The 18876-nt window shown below is 33.3% G+C and overlaps 1 protein-coding gene across 1 annotated transcript; it reads right to left on the reverse strand.

Annotated features, from left to right (window-relative positions):
• Positions 1-3081: 3081 nt before the first annotated feature.
• Positions 3082-14257, reverse strand: LOC139521144 (dolichyl-diphosphooligosaccharide--protein glycosyltransferase subunit 1-like). The gene is made up of 10 exons (XM_071314454.1): positions 13773-14257; positions 11182-11237; positions 10408-10720; positions 9534-9740; positions 8967-9159; positions 8563-8662; positions 7248-7386; positions 6425-6544; positions 5245-5490; positions 3082-3360 (listed from the first exon to the last, which is right to left on the reverse strand). Exons 1-10 carry the CDS (start codon positions 14019-14021, stop codon positions 3178-3180), a joined length of 1806 nt encoding a protein of 601 aa, XP_071170555.1. The 5' UTR covers positions 14022-14257; the 3' UTR covers positions 3082-3177.
• Between the last annotated feature and the right edge of the window lie 4619 nt (positions 14258-18876).

An 18876-nucleotide genomic window follows, 5' to 3' on the forward strand; every position in this document is an offset into this window, starting at 1 on the left:
TTTGAGTTTTGGTCTTTTTATCTAATACTATATGCCATAGGTCAACTATATTTGGTGTATGGAAATATTTTATGATCTTTATGTCAGTCGCGCAGGTTTTATTTGACCGTGACCTCATTTTCACGGTTCATTGCACAGTGTTAAGTTTTTGTGTTTTGGTCTATTTTTCTTAAACAATAAGTAATAGGTCAACTATATATGTTGTATAGAAGCATTGTTAGCTGTACATGTCTGCCTGGCATGGTTCATCTGACCTTGACCTCATTTTCAAGGTTCATTGGTCTTTGTTTAGTTATCTTGGTTAATGTTAAGTTTATGGTACAGTTGTTATAAAGCTTAGCTTTATACTTAGGACTATCAACATAATATCAATGATTAGTATAGAAGGCGAGACATTTCAGCGTGTGCACTCTTGTTAACAAGAGTTATGTCCCTTGGAAATTTCAATTTTATAGGAAATATCATTGTAAATGCTCTCAAGTGTACAATTCTTTCCAGATATTATGAAATGACAATTTGGAAATTCAGTACACAAATGTACCGAAATAAATCATTTTAAAAAGTTATATAAACTATATAGAAAATTCCATCAGAAGAACACAAAAATTTACCACAACATAACAACAAGTTTGAAGGACACAGGAGTACCGAGCCACACCAAAAAGATATGTGGAATGCAATTCATTTTGAACCTTACATTGTAAACACTCTCACATCTATGTTTCTTGTTTAACTTTTATGAAATTAAGATAAAATGCTTATATCAGAAACTTTTTTTTACAGGCATGCTGGAAATAAAAATTACATGGAAATAACATTGTTAGCATCCTCATGTCTACATTTCTTTTAAAATATCTTGTATAGATAGAGATACAGACCTCATCCATAAAAATTAACTGAAGACTGCTGAAGGGTCATAAACAAACTCAATAAACTAGATGAAAGTGGAGATCCATTTTAAAAGTTGTATTGCTACACCACTGTCAATAAGCAGAGGGTTTTAAAAGTGTTCACAACATATTTACCCATATCATATTTTTGATGTTCCAGCCCCAAGTAAGAGCCTGTAATCCAGTAGAAATTGATTACTGTTAGACATTATTGTTTTTAGTTTGTATATCAGGCTGTTTGTTGTTTCTTGAATGAATTAATGGTTTGTCATCCTGGAACTTATACTTTTACAGTATGGGTATTAATCATTGTTGCACGTTGTACCTCTATACGTTCACTTACAGTATGGGTATTAATCATTGTTGCACGTTGTACCTCTATACATTCACACTTGTGTCCCTTCTCCTAATTTGTATCTAGTATACTTAGGTTAGTTTAAAAATTTTAATAATTTAAAATAAGTTGTTCATCGCGAAACTTGATTTAATGACACAATTTCAATGGGGTCCAATTGTTACAGTTAGGAAATTCAAGTGTTTGCTACTAGAAACTAAAATGTAACAGAATACCAAATATCAAGGATCAAGCATTTTTATACTTCATCATAAACATGGACAATAAGATGCATCTTCAATATACAATCTGATCAATAAATATAACATTCCAAGAGTATTGCATGGCAATATATAGTCCTCTCCTGGTTAGAAAGTAATTGTACTGGAACAAAATGCTAACTTGATCTATAATTTGTCATTATGTAAACTATATAAATAAATATGGTGTTTTCACTGTCTTCTGATTGGTTAAAATTATTAGTTTTATTTTCAATGTTGTCAATTTTAATGGCGACACGCCCACTCTGACGTTGTGTATTCATACGCCAACATGTGTGTACATTGTTATTGTTAATATAAAAAGTTCTTTTAGCCTTATTTTTGATAGAAATTTATTTATAATGAATGGCAATAATTTATTTTGATTTTATTGAACCATAAAACTAATTTTTGACTCTTCACATTTTACATAATCCGCTTTGCAGATTATTCAATGTGAAGAGTCAAAAATTAGTTTTATGGTTCAATAAATTCAAAATAGATAATAGCCATTCATTAAATAACAAAGATTAAGTCAATATCTTCGAGCATGACGAAAAAAAGTGTGAAAATGAATTTTCTTGGTCGAAGGACCATAACACTGTACAGAAAAATCAGACTGGAACAAAATTGAAATTGGTCTGTAACTTGTCATGATAAAACAAATATATCAAATCTATATCTTCAAACAGGGAAGAAAAAAGCGTGGAAATGTGGTGAACTGCCAAAATAACATACTGACAGACAGAGTGCAAACCTTCAGTCCCTTTGACTTCATTGGTAGGCGACTAATAAATAACTATCCACCAGAGTCCCAATGAGCTAGATGCAAGTAACTTTTAAGTCTTCAGCAATGAGCAAAAGTCTACATTGGCACATGTATAGTCAAGTTCTGTTTACATTAAACATTCTTGACGTCTAGTCTGTTTGTTTTGCTTTTAATCGATCGGATGAGTTATGTCTTTTTGAACTGATTTATTATGGTTTGTTCTCATTGCCTTGTTACACCACTTTCCTAGGTTATGGAGAAGGTTGAGAGCTCACAAACATGTTTAACTCTGCCACATTCATCAGTGCCTGTCCCAAGTCAGGATCCTGTAGTTCCAGTTGTTTTCGTTTGGTTCATGTCTATCATATTTATTATTGGTAAATTGAGTTGTTGCATATTTTTCATGCCAGGGCCTTTTATAGGCAACTGTACAGTTTGCGTTTTTCTCATTGATGAAGATATAATTGCATTCATCCACTTTATTTGAACTTTAATGGATAGTTGTCCCATTGGAAATCATAATATGACTCCTAGTTTTATGCCTCTGACAGCAGAATTTTAACTTAGCAACAAAAACAGGTGTAAGTTGGGGAGTTGAACTGTTTAACCTGTAACCACACGTTTTTGGTTGGTTTATGTTTTGTTCAATCAGCAAATTCTGTGTATGCTTTATTGAATTATTTTTTTTATCTGTCGGTCTTTCTTGGACCTGACCTTGGTATCTTTTCCCTTTCTATAATATTAGACAAGAACCACAATAAGCTATCATGAAAATAAGATCTGCTTTCCGCAACAACAAAACCTTCATCAAAAAGACAGAACAAAAAATGTTTTTATCTTTTTTTTTATTTCAATTTTTTTTTTCTTCTTAAAAAGACATCAATATGTAAATAAAACTCTTTAAGTGTTTAAGATGTCATTCAATTATAAACTAGCTCTAACAGATTCCATTTTCTGAAGTAGTTCCTCTCGTTTGGTATTATTAGCTTTCTCTTGGTCAATATAAGCTTGTCTTGTCATTTTGTTGTTGACAAGTTTCTCAGAATATTGTATAGCAACAGCTATAAGATCTTTGTGTTGGGTGTCTAGACGTTGTAGCTCACCAACCTGCAAAATAATTACAAGTATTTAACTCAGAAATTAAACTTGTTTACAATAGTCCACGCAAGATCTTTTACTTATTTATTTTAAAATGTTGATAAATGTGTTAATCTATGCAGTATGGGTTTTATTCATTGTTGAAGGCCTTTCATTTATTAATAGTTGTTAACTTCTATGTCATTTGGTCTATGTTGGAGGGTCATCTAATTGGCAGGGTTTCCCCTGGGTCAATTATTTTTTTCGCCACCTCTTTCGCCAAAACAATATATTTTTCGCCACTTTATTATTTTTTTCGCCAAATAACATAAATATATTTTTCGTTTAAAATTTATCTTTTTTTTCTACCCACCCTCATTAAATGAGGGTGCCACTATACTTTTTATAATAAAGAAGATATAAGTCCTGGAATATAACAAAATTAATGTACATGTTTTTGATCATATAATACCAGTATAGTTCGTAGGGAAAGTTTCTTTAAAAGAAAAATACTGATGTGCCCTTTTGTACTAAGAAACTAAGAAGTGGTTTTTACAACAAAACAAAAGCTTTCATCACATGAAATTAATCCCTGATTTCATGTGTAGTCATTATATTGAAGGGTTACTCTCCTTCAAGGGGTTGTTCCCAACCTTTTGGATATATTTCTTCATAACGAAAGTTTTCTTTTCTTGATCATCGTAAATGAATAAGTTGAGACGTACAACTATGCTTGAAACACGTGTGTCACTCAAACGACTTTAAAGTAGTCTCCCTAATCAATAACCTATATTTAAGTCAAAGGATAATTAAAGTTTTAAATCGGAGATTTTTCTTGCTTTTGAACATTTTTCGTCCCAACAGCTTTCTTTTCTAAATTATCTTTAAAAGGAGAGGAGACGTCAAAAGTTTGCTTCAAACACGTGCATCGCAAAGTGGTAAATAAATTCTGTATGTGACATTTAGCGGAAGCCATTTAACCATATCATTTTGTCAAACAATTCAATCAACACCTTTATTAATTAGTCCTTTGTTGTCGATAGTTATAAAATGCAATCAACTGATTATTGATTTTCTGTTCAAATCTTAATGAGGTCAAGGTGAATTCCGAGTATTGTCTGATCGGGTAAAGTCCGAGAAACTTGAAAAAAGTAAATAAACAAGATGGAGGAAAATAAATCGTTATATATATTTCTTTCGCCAAATTCTTTCGCAAATGACGAATTTTTATCGCCACAATTATTATTTTTTCGCAAATTGCGAAAATGGCGACCGCCAGCGGAAACCCTGCTAATTGGCAATCATACTACTTATATATATAATCTATGCCTATTTATCATAAAATCTTCCTATCATTTATCACTTAATTAACCCTCTTGCTGCCGGAGGGACACATATGTCCATGGTTAAAGCTTCTCATCAATGCTGTATCTTTTTCAAATAAAAGACAGAAGATTAAACAGTGTTAGGTTTTTCTCAAATAGGTCCCAAATGTAGCGGTCATTTTGTTGTGATGTCATATATCAAATGACTTCGTTATTTGGCATGTTACGTCACAAACGTCGAGCTGTCATAGTTTGGGTATATGAAATGTTAAATAATGTATGATTGAGATAAAAGAAAGCATTTAGTATAAATAAGTATTATATAAAGACATGATGGAACAACAATAAGTATTATAAATAGACACATGATGAAACATGTAATAATGATCATGTGCAAAAAATCTCTCAAGTGATTTCACACTGCCTAAATTTTTACTAAGACTCAAATGAGGAAGAATAGCTGGACAAAAAAAGAATACTAAATACATGATGAAAAGTGAGGAAAAAAGTCATACTAGAAACTTGTAAGTAAAACATATTCAAAGTATACTGTAAATTTCTCTAAACTGTTCACATAATGATTTATTACCTTTTCAGCAGCATCAGCTCCCTCATTTTTCAGTTGGGATTGTAGACCTTGTATTTGCTGAGTCAGCAGTTTGTAATCACCATCAATCTTCTTCCTGCTGTTAGTGAAGTTTGTAGCATCCTTCGTAGATTTAAACTTGTTTACAGCATCATCGAAACTTTGGTAGAGAGCACTTCTCTTGTCTTGTAGACTCTGGACTTCCTCCAGGATACTGGCTACTCTCATCTTACTCTCTTTGGCTTCGTCCTGTTAACATGTGTAATGTAAATTGTCAACTAATCATACATGTGTCATAAAAATTTTCGATAAATCATGTGTAATGTTAATCATCATATAAATTGTTGATGATAAAAGTTAATACATCAATACTTAAAATTCAAATAATTGTCTATGATCAATGGAGGAGGGGGGTGTTCAGAAAGATTTCAGGAGGTCCCACCATACAAAATGGTGAGGTAAATTGTCAATTCAGCATTTTCTTTTTAATTACATGAACATCAAGATAACACATCCATTTAATGAAATGCTTTTTTACAAAATAATTTGAAGCTTTGAATAGATCATTTTGTAATAATAATTATTTGAACCAAAACTGGAGGGTTACAAGACATGTGGAAAATTAAATGATAAAATTGGTTAAAAGTCAATCAGAGAATTAGTTTTAAAATACCTCCAAATTATCAAATAACAAAAGAAAGTCATCACAGACATGACATACCTAATTTGCTTGGAAAAAAAAAAAAAAATCAAATTCAACAAAATTATCTGCCCTTGATTTTAAAGGATTTTTCTGAAAATTATACAACTTAAACATTTTTGTTGTTTATTGATTGGTACTTGATAAAAAATAATAAATCCTCAACAACTGTTTTGCAACATGCCCAAAGGGATGCTCAGAAAAAAGCTCTAAATATCTGTTAACAAATCATTTTATAAAGATTCCATTAAAAATCTAATTATAGGATGATATGCTTCAAACACCATTTTGGTCTTTTTGTTTTAAAAATAGTTATAAAAGCAATGATGTTTTTAAATAAATCTTGGGTCAGTCTTGGTCAATTCTATTTATTATTTTCTCAAATTTCCAACAAAAAGTTGTACATTGTTTTACTTTCATTTTCATGCTATTTTCTGAAAACTGAAACTTTCTAGATAAGAACCTTTATAAAGGATTACTTACCTTTGTAATAGAGAAGTCCAGTCTGACATATATAATAACACATAGGAACAGTAAGTAGAAGGCTCCGACCACCAGTAAAGGCTCTTGTAGTAGTAAATACTTGTCAAAGGTGTACCACAGCTGCAAAATAGTAAGTTATACTCAAAGTAAGTTATTTCAACAAAGTCTGATTTTAAGTTTTATGTTACATAAAATAACACTTTTATAAAGTCTACGCTTCCATACTCAGCCTTTTATTCAACATTTCCATGAACATGTCTATACACATTTTAATTAAACTGGGTAGATAAATCCCATTCTTGTCACTCAGAAACTTGCTAAGTTTTGTCATTTCAATGATTTCTCTTTTGTGAAGGTTAAAAATTGCTTGACAAAAGAAAAGTTCTTCATTTATATAATAATTTATTTCAACGAATTATTTGAGCGTCTTATTTCAATGAATGTATGCCAAAACAGTTCGATAACAAAGAAAAGTTATTTGTGTCTGAACTTGATACCTTGGACTAGAACTTAACAAATAAAGGAAATCAAATAATCAAAGTTCAAGTAAGCACTGAAGGGTAAAGAATGCTTTAATTGATCAGTGTCAAGTAAAATCAAATATTGTATTGTAACAAGATTAGTAGTAGCTGATCAAACTACAATTATGGACAAAGGAAGATAACTCCAATTTTAAAGATGACTTTAACAATGAAATAATTGATATTTTAGATTTAAATTGTTGCTTTATTTATCAAATTTCACTTTTCACTAATGCATCAAATTTACAATATTTATGCTGAATTAAAAATACAGCTGTAAAACATTTGTGTAATAACTATACCTCAAAATCTTGAATATGAGCGTCAACCAGATTAGTTTTATGAGCTACAATCACTGGTCTACCAACAGTATCTAAGTATGTATAATGGAGGGTATTCTTATCTTTCTTTACACTGAAGGGGGTGACTAGCTTGGTGTTCCTACAAAATAAAACAGTCATATTAAGATATAGACAAGTATCAATGAACAAATTTGATTAACCGTATTTAATCATGTGAACACTTAAACAAGAGGCTGTCACAACGACAGCAAACCGGATTTATTAACATTTATTTGTGTCCTGGCAATATCACAAGAACCATAACTGATGAACGATGAAAGTGGAAATCATCAATATCAAATTTGACCTCCATTTTGTCATTAGTATCAACATATTAAAATTTGAAAGTGCTTAGGTTGAATGGTACATGAGTAAATGCAACAACATGAATCGAATATTTTTTTATCTTTCAAGAACCATAACTCCTGAACCGTAGGAGTCCAAATCAACATTATTAAACTTGACCTCCATTTTGTCATCAGTAACAACATGTTAAAATTTGAAAAGCTTTGGTTGAACAATTCATGAGTAAATGTACGGACACGACTGGAAACACCATTTTTCAATCTTTCAAGAACCATAACTCCTGAACGGTAAAGTCAAAATCGTCATTCTTGAAGTTGACCTTCATTTTGTTGTCAGTAACAACATATTAAAATTTGGGAAGCTTAGGTTGAACTGTTCATGTGTAAATGCACGGACACGACTGGAAAAGCCATTTTTGAATCTTTCAAGAACCATAACTCCTGAACGGTAAAAGTCAAAAACGTCATTCTTCAACTTGACCTTCATTTTGTTGTCAGTAACAACATATTAAAATTTTAAAAGCTTTGGATGAATGGTTCATGAGTAAATGCACGGACACCCCATTGACTGGAAACACCATTTTTGAATCTTTCAAGAACCATAACTCCTGAACGGTAAAAGCCAAAAACATTCTTGAACTTGACCTTCATTTTGTTGTCAGTAACAACATACTAAAATTTTCAAAGCTTTGGATGAACGGTTCAAGAGTAAATGCACATTTAGTTCCTGCCCGCCCGACCGCCCACCGTACATCCCCAAATCAATAACCAACATTTTTGTCACAAAAATCCGGTTGACAAAGTTCACAAAATGATACTCGAATCCATACATAAAGAAATGGCAAAGTCTATGACTTGAGACAGGCACTTCTGTGGCCGGTTGTAACTATTTTTCAAAATCAGAAATCTCCCTCATTTTTATAACACAACATACAATATATAAATAAGTACAATAAAGCACTATGACTTACTTTGCACCTTCAGGTAGAATTATCTTGACTGTCATTTCATCAATAACAACATCATCAAATATATGGTCAACAAATCTCATCTTTAAAGCATATTGGTTTCCTGAAAATAAAGATAATAAGCATATTCAGCATTTTTGAGGGTATCAAAAATATTTATTTATGCTGTCATAATGGCTAATTTGACGTAATTTTTTTAAAATATTACTTTGAACTTCCTTAAAGTTTCCATTAAGCCTATTTAAAAGTTGAGGTACAGTGCAGAAAATGCAGAAGTAGAAACGTGTATCAAAGCAAAAATGTGAGATTTTGATCATTTTCATAGGACAGAAATGACCCTTAGCTTACTAATTACCAACAACAGGTTAACTTCATCTTTATCAAGTCTCCACAACAATTCCTCTTACCTTGGTTATATAAATACTGATAACTTGGAACATTGTATCCCAACAGATACTGAGTTTTCCATCCTCCAAACAGGGGAAATCGTGGACGGAGTTCGACCTCCACCATATCGTCAAGTTCCTTCAGATGACTGGTAGAAATGTTTCCAATCTCATCTCTATAGTAAACATCTTTGGCTGATGATGGTAATACGGTCTACAATATGTGTAAAGAAAATATTAAAACTTTATCAACCATCAACATTTTTTATAACATTATATTCACTTTAACTACTTTAAGTCACTAAATTTTGAACATTAATTTTTGTCTATGAACAGAAAAAAAATTGACAATGTCGACCTGAAAATGTGTTATTTCATTCATGTTAATTGACATTTAATGACAAAACCAAATTAAATAACTTTAAAATGTGTTCAATAGATATTAACAATTTATAATCAACAAAATTGTACAAGTTTGACAAACACATCACATGTGATAAATCCAAGAATAACAAACTTCATTAACTAAATGCTTTAATTCACACTTGCATGATATAAACAGTATCATCATCATTAAACTAGTCCTACCTTGAATGATTTAATAGATGCTCCTGCGTCTTGTGTCCTTTGATAATCATATCTAGAGAAAGGTCCATTGAGATCTGCTCCAGAATGTCTCATCTGTATGTTCTCCTCTACAGCTATGTTTCCCCAGTGAGACAATTCAATTACACGTTCTAAATGTGTGACAGTCAAAAATGGATTATTGTTCTCTGCATGAACTCTCAATTCAGCCTAAAAACATAAACATGTAAATTTACTTACATGTATAATTTATTTAAATGCTTCAAGCCAATACCTACTGATCCGACATAATAGTTATTTTAAATTCATAGTCATAAGCTATTTTCCTAAAACCTACTTTCACTATCCCTTTGTATAGGTACAAATTTATATCTATCTGCTGGGCATGTGCATCTTGTAAGTTTTATAATAATTTGTGAATTTGTGATCTTTCTGTTTAATTTTATGATTTAATGCTTCAAATAATCATGTGACTGATCCATTTTGCAACAATGCAAATTATGTAAATATTACAGTAACTCCTATTCTCTTGATAAATTTCTACTACTTAAAGAGTAGTAAGCCAAATGTGTGCAAATCAGCCAATCGCTGCCAATAATACATCTGTTTCATTCACATTTAGCTTTCAAAATGAACTTTCGTATAAATTGCATACTTTTATTAGTGAACATATATGCATATAATTTCTCTTTCTATGAAAAGGATCACATCAAAATGAACATCAGTAATAAGTTTCATGTTGATGTCACCACAACTTTGTGGTAATCTTTAATATGTTCAACCAAGTTTTTAATATTCATTACATTTATGCAATAGAATGGAAAAAAAACCAGCTGCAAACACCAGAAAACATTATGCCCCCTATATTCAAACCAACCTCTGTAAATGGCTCCCTGGCTTCATAAGGTCCGTATGTTACAGTTTTTTCACTCTGTGAGACTGGTTTTGGTGATTTGCTGTAGGATTCAATAGATGATGAGGCCAAATTAACTGTGGTGGTCTGACTGGTTATCTTGTATGGTGAATACAGGAATATATTGCCAGTAAACACTACCAACTGTTTCTCAGACTGTTTAATCTTAGTTGGGAACGGTGACAGAGCATGGGCATAAACACTATCAACATCTACTTGTAAAGATTTCCCTGCTGCAAGGCTTGATGGCAAGTTGATTCTCCAAAACTCTTTGTCACTGAAATGAAGCAATAACGAGCATGATTTATAAGTAAAAGGTATATGCACAGCCAATAGATCCTTCTAGAGAAGCACATCAAAAGAAAAAGAACCTTCACCTTGTTATGTGCATTGTACTGTCAGAAGACGAAAAATTTAATTGTTTAAAATAAAAGTTAATTCTGTGCAATTTTTTAAAAAGATGAATGCACAAAACTTTTCATAATGTAGGAAGCAAATGAGCTATAAACAGGTCATAAACAATGTACATGTACATCAAGGCAAACTGGTAGATGATCTATCAAGTTTTGACAAATAAGAGAGAGGGTGTCAATTTGTTTTTCAATTACGGTCTTCAAAACCTTTACCCCACAGTCCTTTTCTTACAAGTGCCAGCAAAAAAGAAATTTACCTAAAATTTTCTCATTTAACTGATATCCCAACAAATATATAATGCCTAAATGCTTTGAAGCTACTTACCCATGACCATCAACAGCAGTCTTGGAAACTGTCAGCTTATTGTCATCATCTTTAATCTGCAAAAAAAGGTAAAAAAATAATAAGTATTGCAAACCATCACTATCGACTGGATGGAGTTTTAAGGGCTTATTACTGGGATATCCGATCGCCTCTTGTACATACTTCAAAGTACACATTTTACATAGAACTATGAGGCGAAAGATACCAAAGGGACATTCAAACTTATAGATTGAAAATACACCAAAAACTGGAGGTGATCTCAGGTGCTCCGGAAGGGCACCTGTTCAGCGGTTGTGTTGCTCAAGAGTCATGTTATGAAAAAAAAAACGTAAAGTAGTCATATACTTTGGTACTGTCACATTCCTGAAAAGGGAACAGGATTGTAGTTAAGACATAAGGAACATATATATATAATCTGATATCATCTGTGAAACAGATATTCCATAATGGTCTACAGTGTTCTCCCCAGGATTTTTTTAAGGCGCAAAATTCAAGGGCGCGTAACTCTTTTTTTAGAGTGAACTTTTGTGATCTGAAGCAATCAGTCATTAATCCATGACATGCAATATGAATTATAATGCTTTGTGTTATGTGTTTGATAATGCAGAGTATTTAATAATGAATTACAAGAATATATATTTCATATATATATACATAATAAATTGATTTTAAACACAAAAGTTATTTATAAGTCAAAATATAAATATTCATCTCTGTACTCTCTGCTCCTTCTAGGGATAATGTTTCAAGATGATGGATGTTATTTTGTTGGACAGTCTGTTCCTCAATTTTGTCTTTATCCTCTTTAGGGTTGAAAACCCCCTCACAATAACTTTTGCTTATACCCCCTTTAACATTTGTAAGCCATTAAAACTCAGTCAGCCACTTGTCATTGAAACCAGAAACATGGTGCTTGCTGTTATCACTTGCTAAAACTTTAGCTAGGTTGGGATTAGGAGAAGCAATGACATCTGCTTATACTGATAGTGAAGAGGAAGGTGTATTCCCCTTTTCATTAGAAATCATTAGGCTGAAGAAAAAAACTTCTACTTCCATCATCTGCCTTTTGCTCAGAAGTCACCCTTTTGTTATTTGCAGAGAACATGTTCATTCAGAATTAATAAAATCGAATATGGTTAAGATATTTGATCATATTTGGTATACAACTTTTTAAAACAAAAATATGTTAATGAACAGCTGTCAAGTTTCCGTAGTTTTACATTACACTTCCGTGTGTATTATTGTTAAAACCTATCTCTGGCAGGTAGATATAAACGAAACTTTGCAAGTTTTTTAAAGTTAAGACCACTGAAATTATCAACTAGTGACATTATATAGAAGCTGCAGCAATTCCGTGTTGATTGTCACATATTTCCCGACGAACGGAATTTTACGATCGATGTTCAATGATCATTTTATTTCTAAAAACACGACAGTTTAAGACAATTTACCTTGCAAGTAACATTTTTTCACTTTATATTAAAATAAATCACTTCTCTTTATCTTTAATCAAAGTTTATTTTATTTTTTTCAATTACAAATACTCTCATTCATAATTTTCATCGTAAATATCTTTAGCAATGTGTATTCAAATTTATCACGTGTATTCATCACGTTCATTGGTCGTGTTAAAATAGATTCTTTTTTTCGACCAATGAAAAATTTGTTATTTAAATGGTCAAGTGATCACACACACAATGCGTAAAATGTATTTGCGATCTATTTCTTCAATTTCTGCACTGAAGTTTTTATTTTTTTTATTTTCTTCTACAAATATCTATCTTCTTGATGATCATGTACGCTATTACATGATAACATAGTCCGATTAGGCTAAGATAAGCGTGGCTCAGGAAAAACTAATTATCAGTACCAAGTCAGGAATATGACAGTTGTTATCCATTCGTTTGATGTGTTTGGACTTTTGATTCTGCCTTTTGATTTTTGATTTTCCTTTTTGAATTTTCCTCGGAGTTCAGTATTTTTGTGTTTTTACTTTTTATAATGAAAATGTGAAAATTAACACGCTGCGGGATCAAGTATTAAGGGACAGCGGACAATTAAGACGCTGCGGGATCTTCGAAAAATATTATGCCGGCCTGGGGAGAACACTGGACCGTCAAGGAATAACTTTTCACTTTAATCGAGTTTATGTATATTAGCATATCAAAATACAATCAGAAGTCACAGAACAAGAGGATGGAAACACAGGACATACAGACCACAATTGTCATACCATTCGACACACCGGTTTCTAATTCTTCAGGACTGTTAAGAGTTTGGCAAGACTGTGACACAGGCTTATAATTTATGGTTATGTTGCCACAACTTTTATGTCACAGGAGCTGAGGAGGATCAGTCAAATATTTTATTATTTTTACACAGGAATACTTGACATTTGTTATTATGGTATTGTAAAGAGTAAGCATAAATCATTTGTTAATTATAAATGGGTATGTTATTATTCTGGTGCTTGCTACACTTATTTGTCGTTTACACTAGCTCTATAACAAATATAGTACTACTACTATAGTCTAGCGACTAGCAGTCTTCAATTTGGGATTATACTATAGTGCAGGACATTATAAACTTACCGAAGCTCCAATGAATGACAGATATTTTTGCAAAGATGGTTCGATTACATATAGAAACGATTTGATGCCTGACTTTCCAGTATTTTCAACTGTCAGTGATGACGCCGACTTCACTAGATGAGATGATATGTCAACCTTCCTTTCAACCTTAGTAATCACGACGGATGGATTGATGGTGTCCTTGTTGACATTGCATCGAACAATCAAGGCAAAGCCTAACAGAGTCAGATACAAAAACGGACGATTCATATTGCAGATACAAAAGATGGAAGCTGATAAAAGATATCGTCTTCTATTCTATTTAGCCGGCATAGAGCCCTCGGAAATACGTGTACTGTCTTCCGGTTTGTCGGTCTTCTTCGTATTGTATATTCCTCCTGTTTATAGGAGCACATCGATCTCACTATAAGTTTGTCTGGATCCATACACTCCGTATCCCGAAGTTTGTAACTAACTTACCATACCTGATGCTAAACCCTATATTTGTTTACATTGAATATTAAATGAAAAAGAACGGGTCGCATTTTTATTGACAATATATATGCAACCATGAATGACAGATAGTTTTGAAAAGATGGTTCGATTGCATATAGAAACGATTTGATGCCTGACTTTCCAGTATTTTCAACTGTCAGTGATGACGCCGACTTCACTAGATGAGATGATATGTCAACCTTCCTTTCAACTTAGTAATCACGACGGATGGATTGATGGTGTCCTTGTTGACATTGCATCGAACAATTAAGGCAAAGCCTAACAGTTAAACCCAACTTGTGATATTATAGTTGGAATGTTATATATGTTTTTTTTTTGCTTTTTAAAGGATTCGTACTTTTTCTACTTCTATGTGGTTAATCTGCAGTCGGAAATTCCATAACGCGGATATACTGTGCGCGTGTGTCACATGACCAGTACGTACACGCCAAGTTAAAAATAACAAAAACTTTTGTGTATTTACAGGAACACTGAAAACAAATAAAATTATGTGATGTTTGCAACAACTGTACAGGGTTAAAATCAGGTATCAATAGTTACGCCAGGAACTGCCACACACAGACCAGGAAGGCGTCTGTTGTGGGGGCTTGGATGGCACTTTCAGGTAGTTGGTTCCTGTCAACAATTGTTCTTGGGATGAAACTGTATTTATAGGCATCTGTTGAAGTGCTGACTCTGGAAAACCTGTCTCTGTGGTATACATAATTTTATGCTTGCATCACAGCTGAAGATTGACCAATCAGATAATTAGATTGTGTTTATCTATTTGAATATTGGAGTTGAAGCGGTGGCAAATCCTCGGGTTTTACCATATATAAGTACACAAACTTAAAACTCAATTTAATTTTTGTTAAATCATTAAAATTAAATTTGAGATCATTTATCAACTCTCCTTATCATATTAGACATGTGTTATAAAAATCTTTGTGATATCTTTTACCGTTTGGTTTTAAATTGGAATTAAAAATTGTATTTCCCCATAGAGTTTGAGGTAAAATCCAGAGAATTTCACCTCCTAGAAATTTAAAGTGCCAGGATGTTCAAAAATATGTATTGTCGGGTTGTTACAGTTGGTCTCCTGATGTAATCTGGAATAATGACTGATGCTTCTCCATGTACGATCTTATAAAGGAGTATGAGCCTGGCTCCTTGTCTTCGTGTTGCTAGTGTTGGCCAGCCAAGTGTCTGTAGGATGTTGGTTACAGTTCCTGGTTGATGTTACAAATCGTGCAGCTCTTCGTTGTACCATCTCGATTTGGTTAATATGGCACTTTTTATGTAAGATTAAATTGTACCTGAAGCAGAAGAAATCTCTATTTTCGAATAAGTTATCATCGTTTTTGTGTGTAAAACTCATTACATTAACTGCTTGATAAACGAATTAGGTATTGACAATTCACTTGGAAACTCAAAATATACCCTCTCGACACTTACCAAAGAGGAAATCCTGGATAATCATAGCTCCTTTCTATGTTCCTTTGGAATTTCAACCAAAGACGAAGAACCGGATATTCCATCACTATATTACGAGGTGACATGATAGAGACGTACAAATTATTGACCGGGTTATATGACACTAGAGTCACAAATGGTTTGCTAGAGATGCACAACACAACAAAAACAACCAGAGGCCACTCAATGAAACTTATGAAACAACGAAGTCGTCTGGATCTCAGGAAGTATTTTTTCACCAACAGAGTAGTGGACATATGGAACAGCCTCCCTGAAGAAGTTATTTCAGCAAAAACTTTAAACACTTTCAAAAACAGATTAGATAAATGTTGGGCCAACCAACCATTAATGTATGATTTTGAAGCAGAATATGAAATCTTATCCGGAAGTGAGAAACGTACAATTAAATACAACGATGAAGTAGAGCAGAATATAATGGTACAACAGTGCCAGCGTTCTGAAGATGCATAGGTATCCATAGGTAGGTATTGGATACCTAAACCAGAGACATATTATATGTCTCTGCCTAAACTAAACCTAAAACAACATGTGCAAACAACTGTATATTGCCAGGTCTTCAAAGTGCTCCACGAAACCTCTTTCTAAAATTATTAGCATATATTTTATCACTGAGCAATCAATGCCGGGCTTCAAAGTTATTGTGAAACTGCCTATTCTAGAGGTGGCATGAATCAGATGTGGATACTAAAAAATTCCAAAGATCTTTTAGAGTACATACAATCTAACTCTCTTTCATCTTGCAATAGTATTAAAATATTTGACTTTTCTACACTTAACACAAGTATTCCACAATCCAAACTAAAAGTCAAATTGAAAGAGTTGGTATTGCTTTGTTTCATAAAAAAAGAATGGCCACCGTAGATACAAGTATCTTGCCTTAGTGGGGAATACATCCTAATTTGTAAAGGATCACTCAGATTCAAACAAAACATTGTCTGAAACTGACCATCAAGACGCTTGATTTCTTGATTGACAACATATTTGTCACGTTCGGAGGACGTGTTTTTCAAGACTGTCGGCATTCCAATGGGAACCAATTGTGCCCTCTTCTTGCCGACTTGTTTCTTTAATATTGTGAGGCTGACTTCATACAGGAACTTCTTAGGAAGAAAGATAACAAGTTAGCAATATCCTTTAACTTTACTATCCGCTATATAGATGATGTTCTCTCACTGAATAATTCAAAATTTGTGACTATGTTAAACGCATCTATCCCATCGAACTAGAGATACAACAGATACAGTTAAGTCGGCTGCATATCCTGACTTACATCTAGAAATTAACAATGAGGGTCGTTTGAAAACAACACTTTACGACAAAAGAGATGATTTCAGCTTTCCAATTGTGAACTTTCTATTCAGTCTAAGTAGCAACATTCCAGCAGCACCTGCATACGGGGTATATATCTCTCAATTGAAACGGTATTCCCGTGCTTGTATTTCCTATCAAGATTTTCTAGTCTATTTTTGTTTTACATAAATGATCTAGCAAATGACCTAAAATCAACAGTTCGTCTCTTTGCTGATGATACAATAGTCTACCTAACCATCGCCTCAGATACTGATTGCCAACACCTACAGTCAGACCTTGATAAACTGGCACTATGGGAGGAGAAGTGGATGATGGAGTTTCACCCAGAAAAGTGCAGCGTACTGACTGTCTCCAGAAAGAAAAAGCCAATCAAATGGGACTATGTATTACACGGCGACGTACTAAACATGAAACACCAATTAAGTACATAGGCTGCACCATCACAAACGAACTAGACTGGGGAGAACATATCAACAACATTACCAACAAAGCCAGCAGAAGTCTTGGTTTCCTCCACAGAAATTTACACATCGGCTCTAAAAGCATCGAAGAGCAAGCTTACAAAAGTCTAGTAAGGCCCCAACTAGAATATGCCACAACTGTATGGGACCCATATCATCAGAAACATATTGACTAAATTGAAAAAGTTTAAAGGATGGCTGTGCGATACGTCACCAAGCGCCACAGAAAAAGATCAAGTGTTACAGATATGATATACTAGTATAATTGGGTTGGAAAAATCTCCAAGAACGACGCAGAGACGCCATGCTCGCAATGATGTACAAGATCGTCAACGACAAAGTAGCCATCAACAAAGACATGTACCTCCAAAGACCAACCAGAGTATCCAAACATACACAATAGCATGGATACGTGGTACAAACAGCAACTAAAGACTGCAGGAAATGGTCCTTCTTTGTGAACACCACCAAATAAAGTTGAGAATGGAAATGGGGAATGTGCCAAAGAGACAACAACCCGACCATAGAAAAAAACAACAGCAGAAGGTCACCAACAGGTCTTCAATGTAGCGAGAAATTCCCGCACCCGGAGGCGTTCTTCAGCTGGCCCCTAAACAAATATATACTAGTTCAGTGATAATGAACGCCATACTAATTTCCAAATTGTACACAAGAAACTAAAATTAAAAAAACACAAGACTAACAAAGGCCAGAGGCTCCTGACTTGGGACAGGCGCAAAAATGCGGCGGGGTTAAACATGTTTGTGAGATCTCAACCCTCCCCCTATACCTCTAGCCAATGTAGAAAAGTAAACGCATAACAATACGCACATTAAAATTCAGTTCAAGAGAAGTCCGAGTCTGATGTCAGTAGATGTAACCAAAGAAAATAAACAAAATGACAATAATACATAAATAACAACAGACTACTAGCAGTTAACTGACATGCCAGCTCCAGACTTCAATTAAACTGACTGAAAGATTATGATTTCATCATATGAACATCAGGCACAATCCTTCCCGTGAACAAGCTTCCCCCGGAGATCGCCACATCACATTTATTTGAGACATTCAAATCTCTAATGACCAACCTTAAGCAATAAAGTTGATCATTTGTTTCTATATCCTGTTTTATCCATGCAGAACGATTTTGCCAGTATATTCAGAAGTTGAATGTGGGCAGTATATGGAAGAAGAAGAAGAATAGTATATTCAGAAATTGGCAGTATAAAGAAGAAGAAGAAGAAGAAGAAATGAAAACTTGAAACTTCAGACAAGTGAAAGCAGCATTGTCAATGTATTTCGGAACATTGTTCGTTTATCTTCACATAACCTTTAAATTGAAACTTAATAGGAAATATAGA

The sequence above is a fragment of the Mytilus edulis genome, chromosome 1 (assembly GCF_963676685.1).
Source record: "Mytilus edulis chromosome 1, xbMytEdul2.2, whole genome shotgun sequence".
NCBI lineage: Eukaryota > Metazoa > Mollusca > Bivalvia > Mytilida > Mytilidae > Mytilus > Mytilus edulis.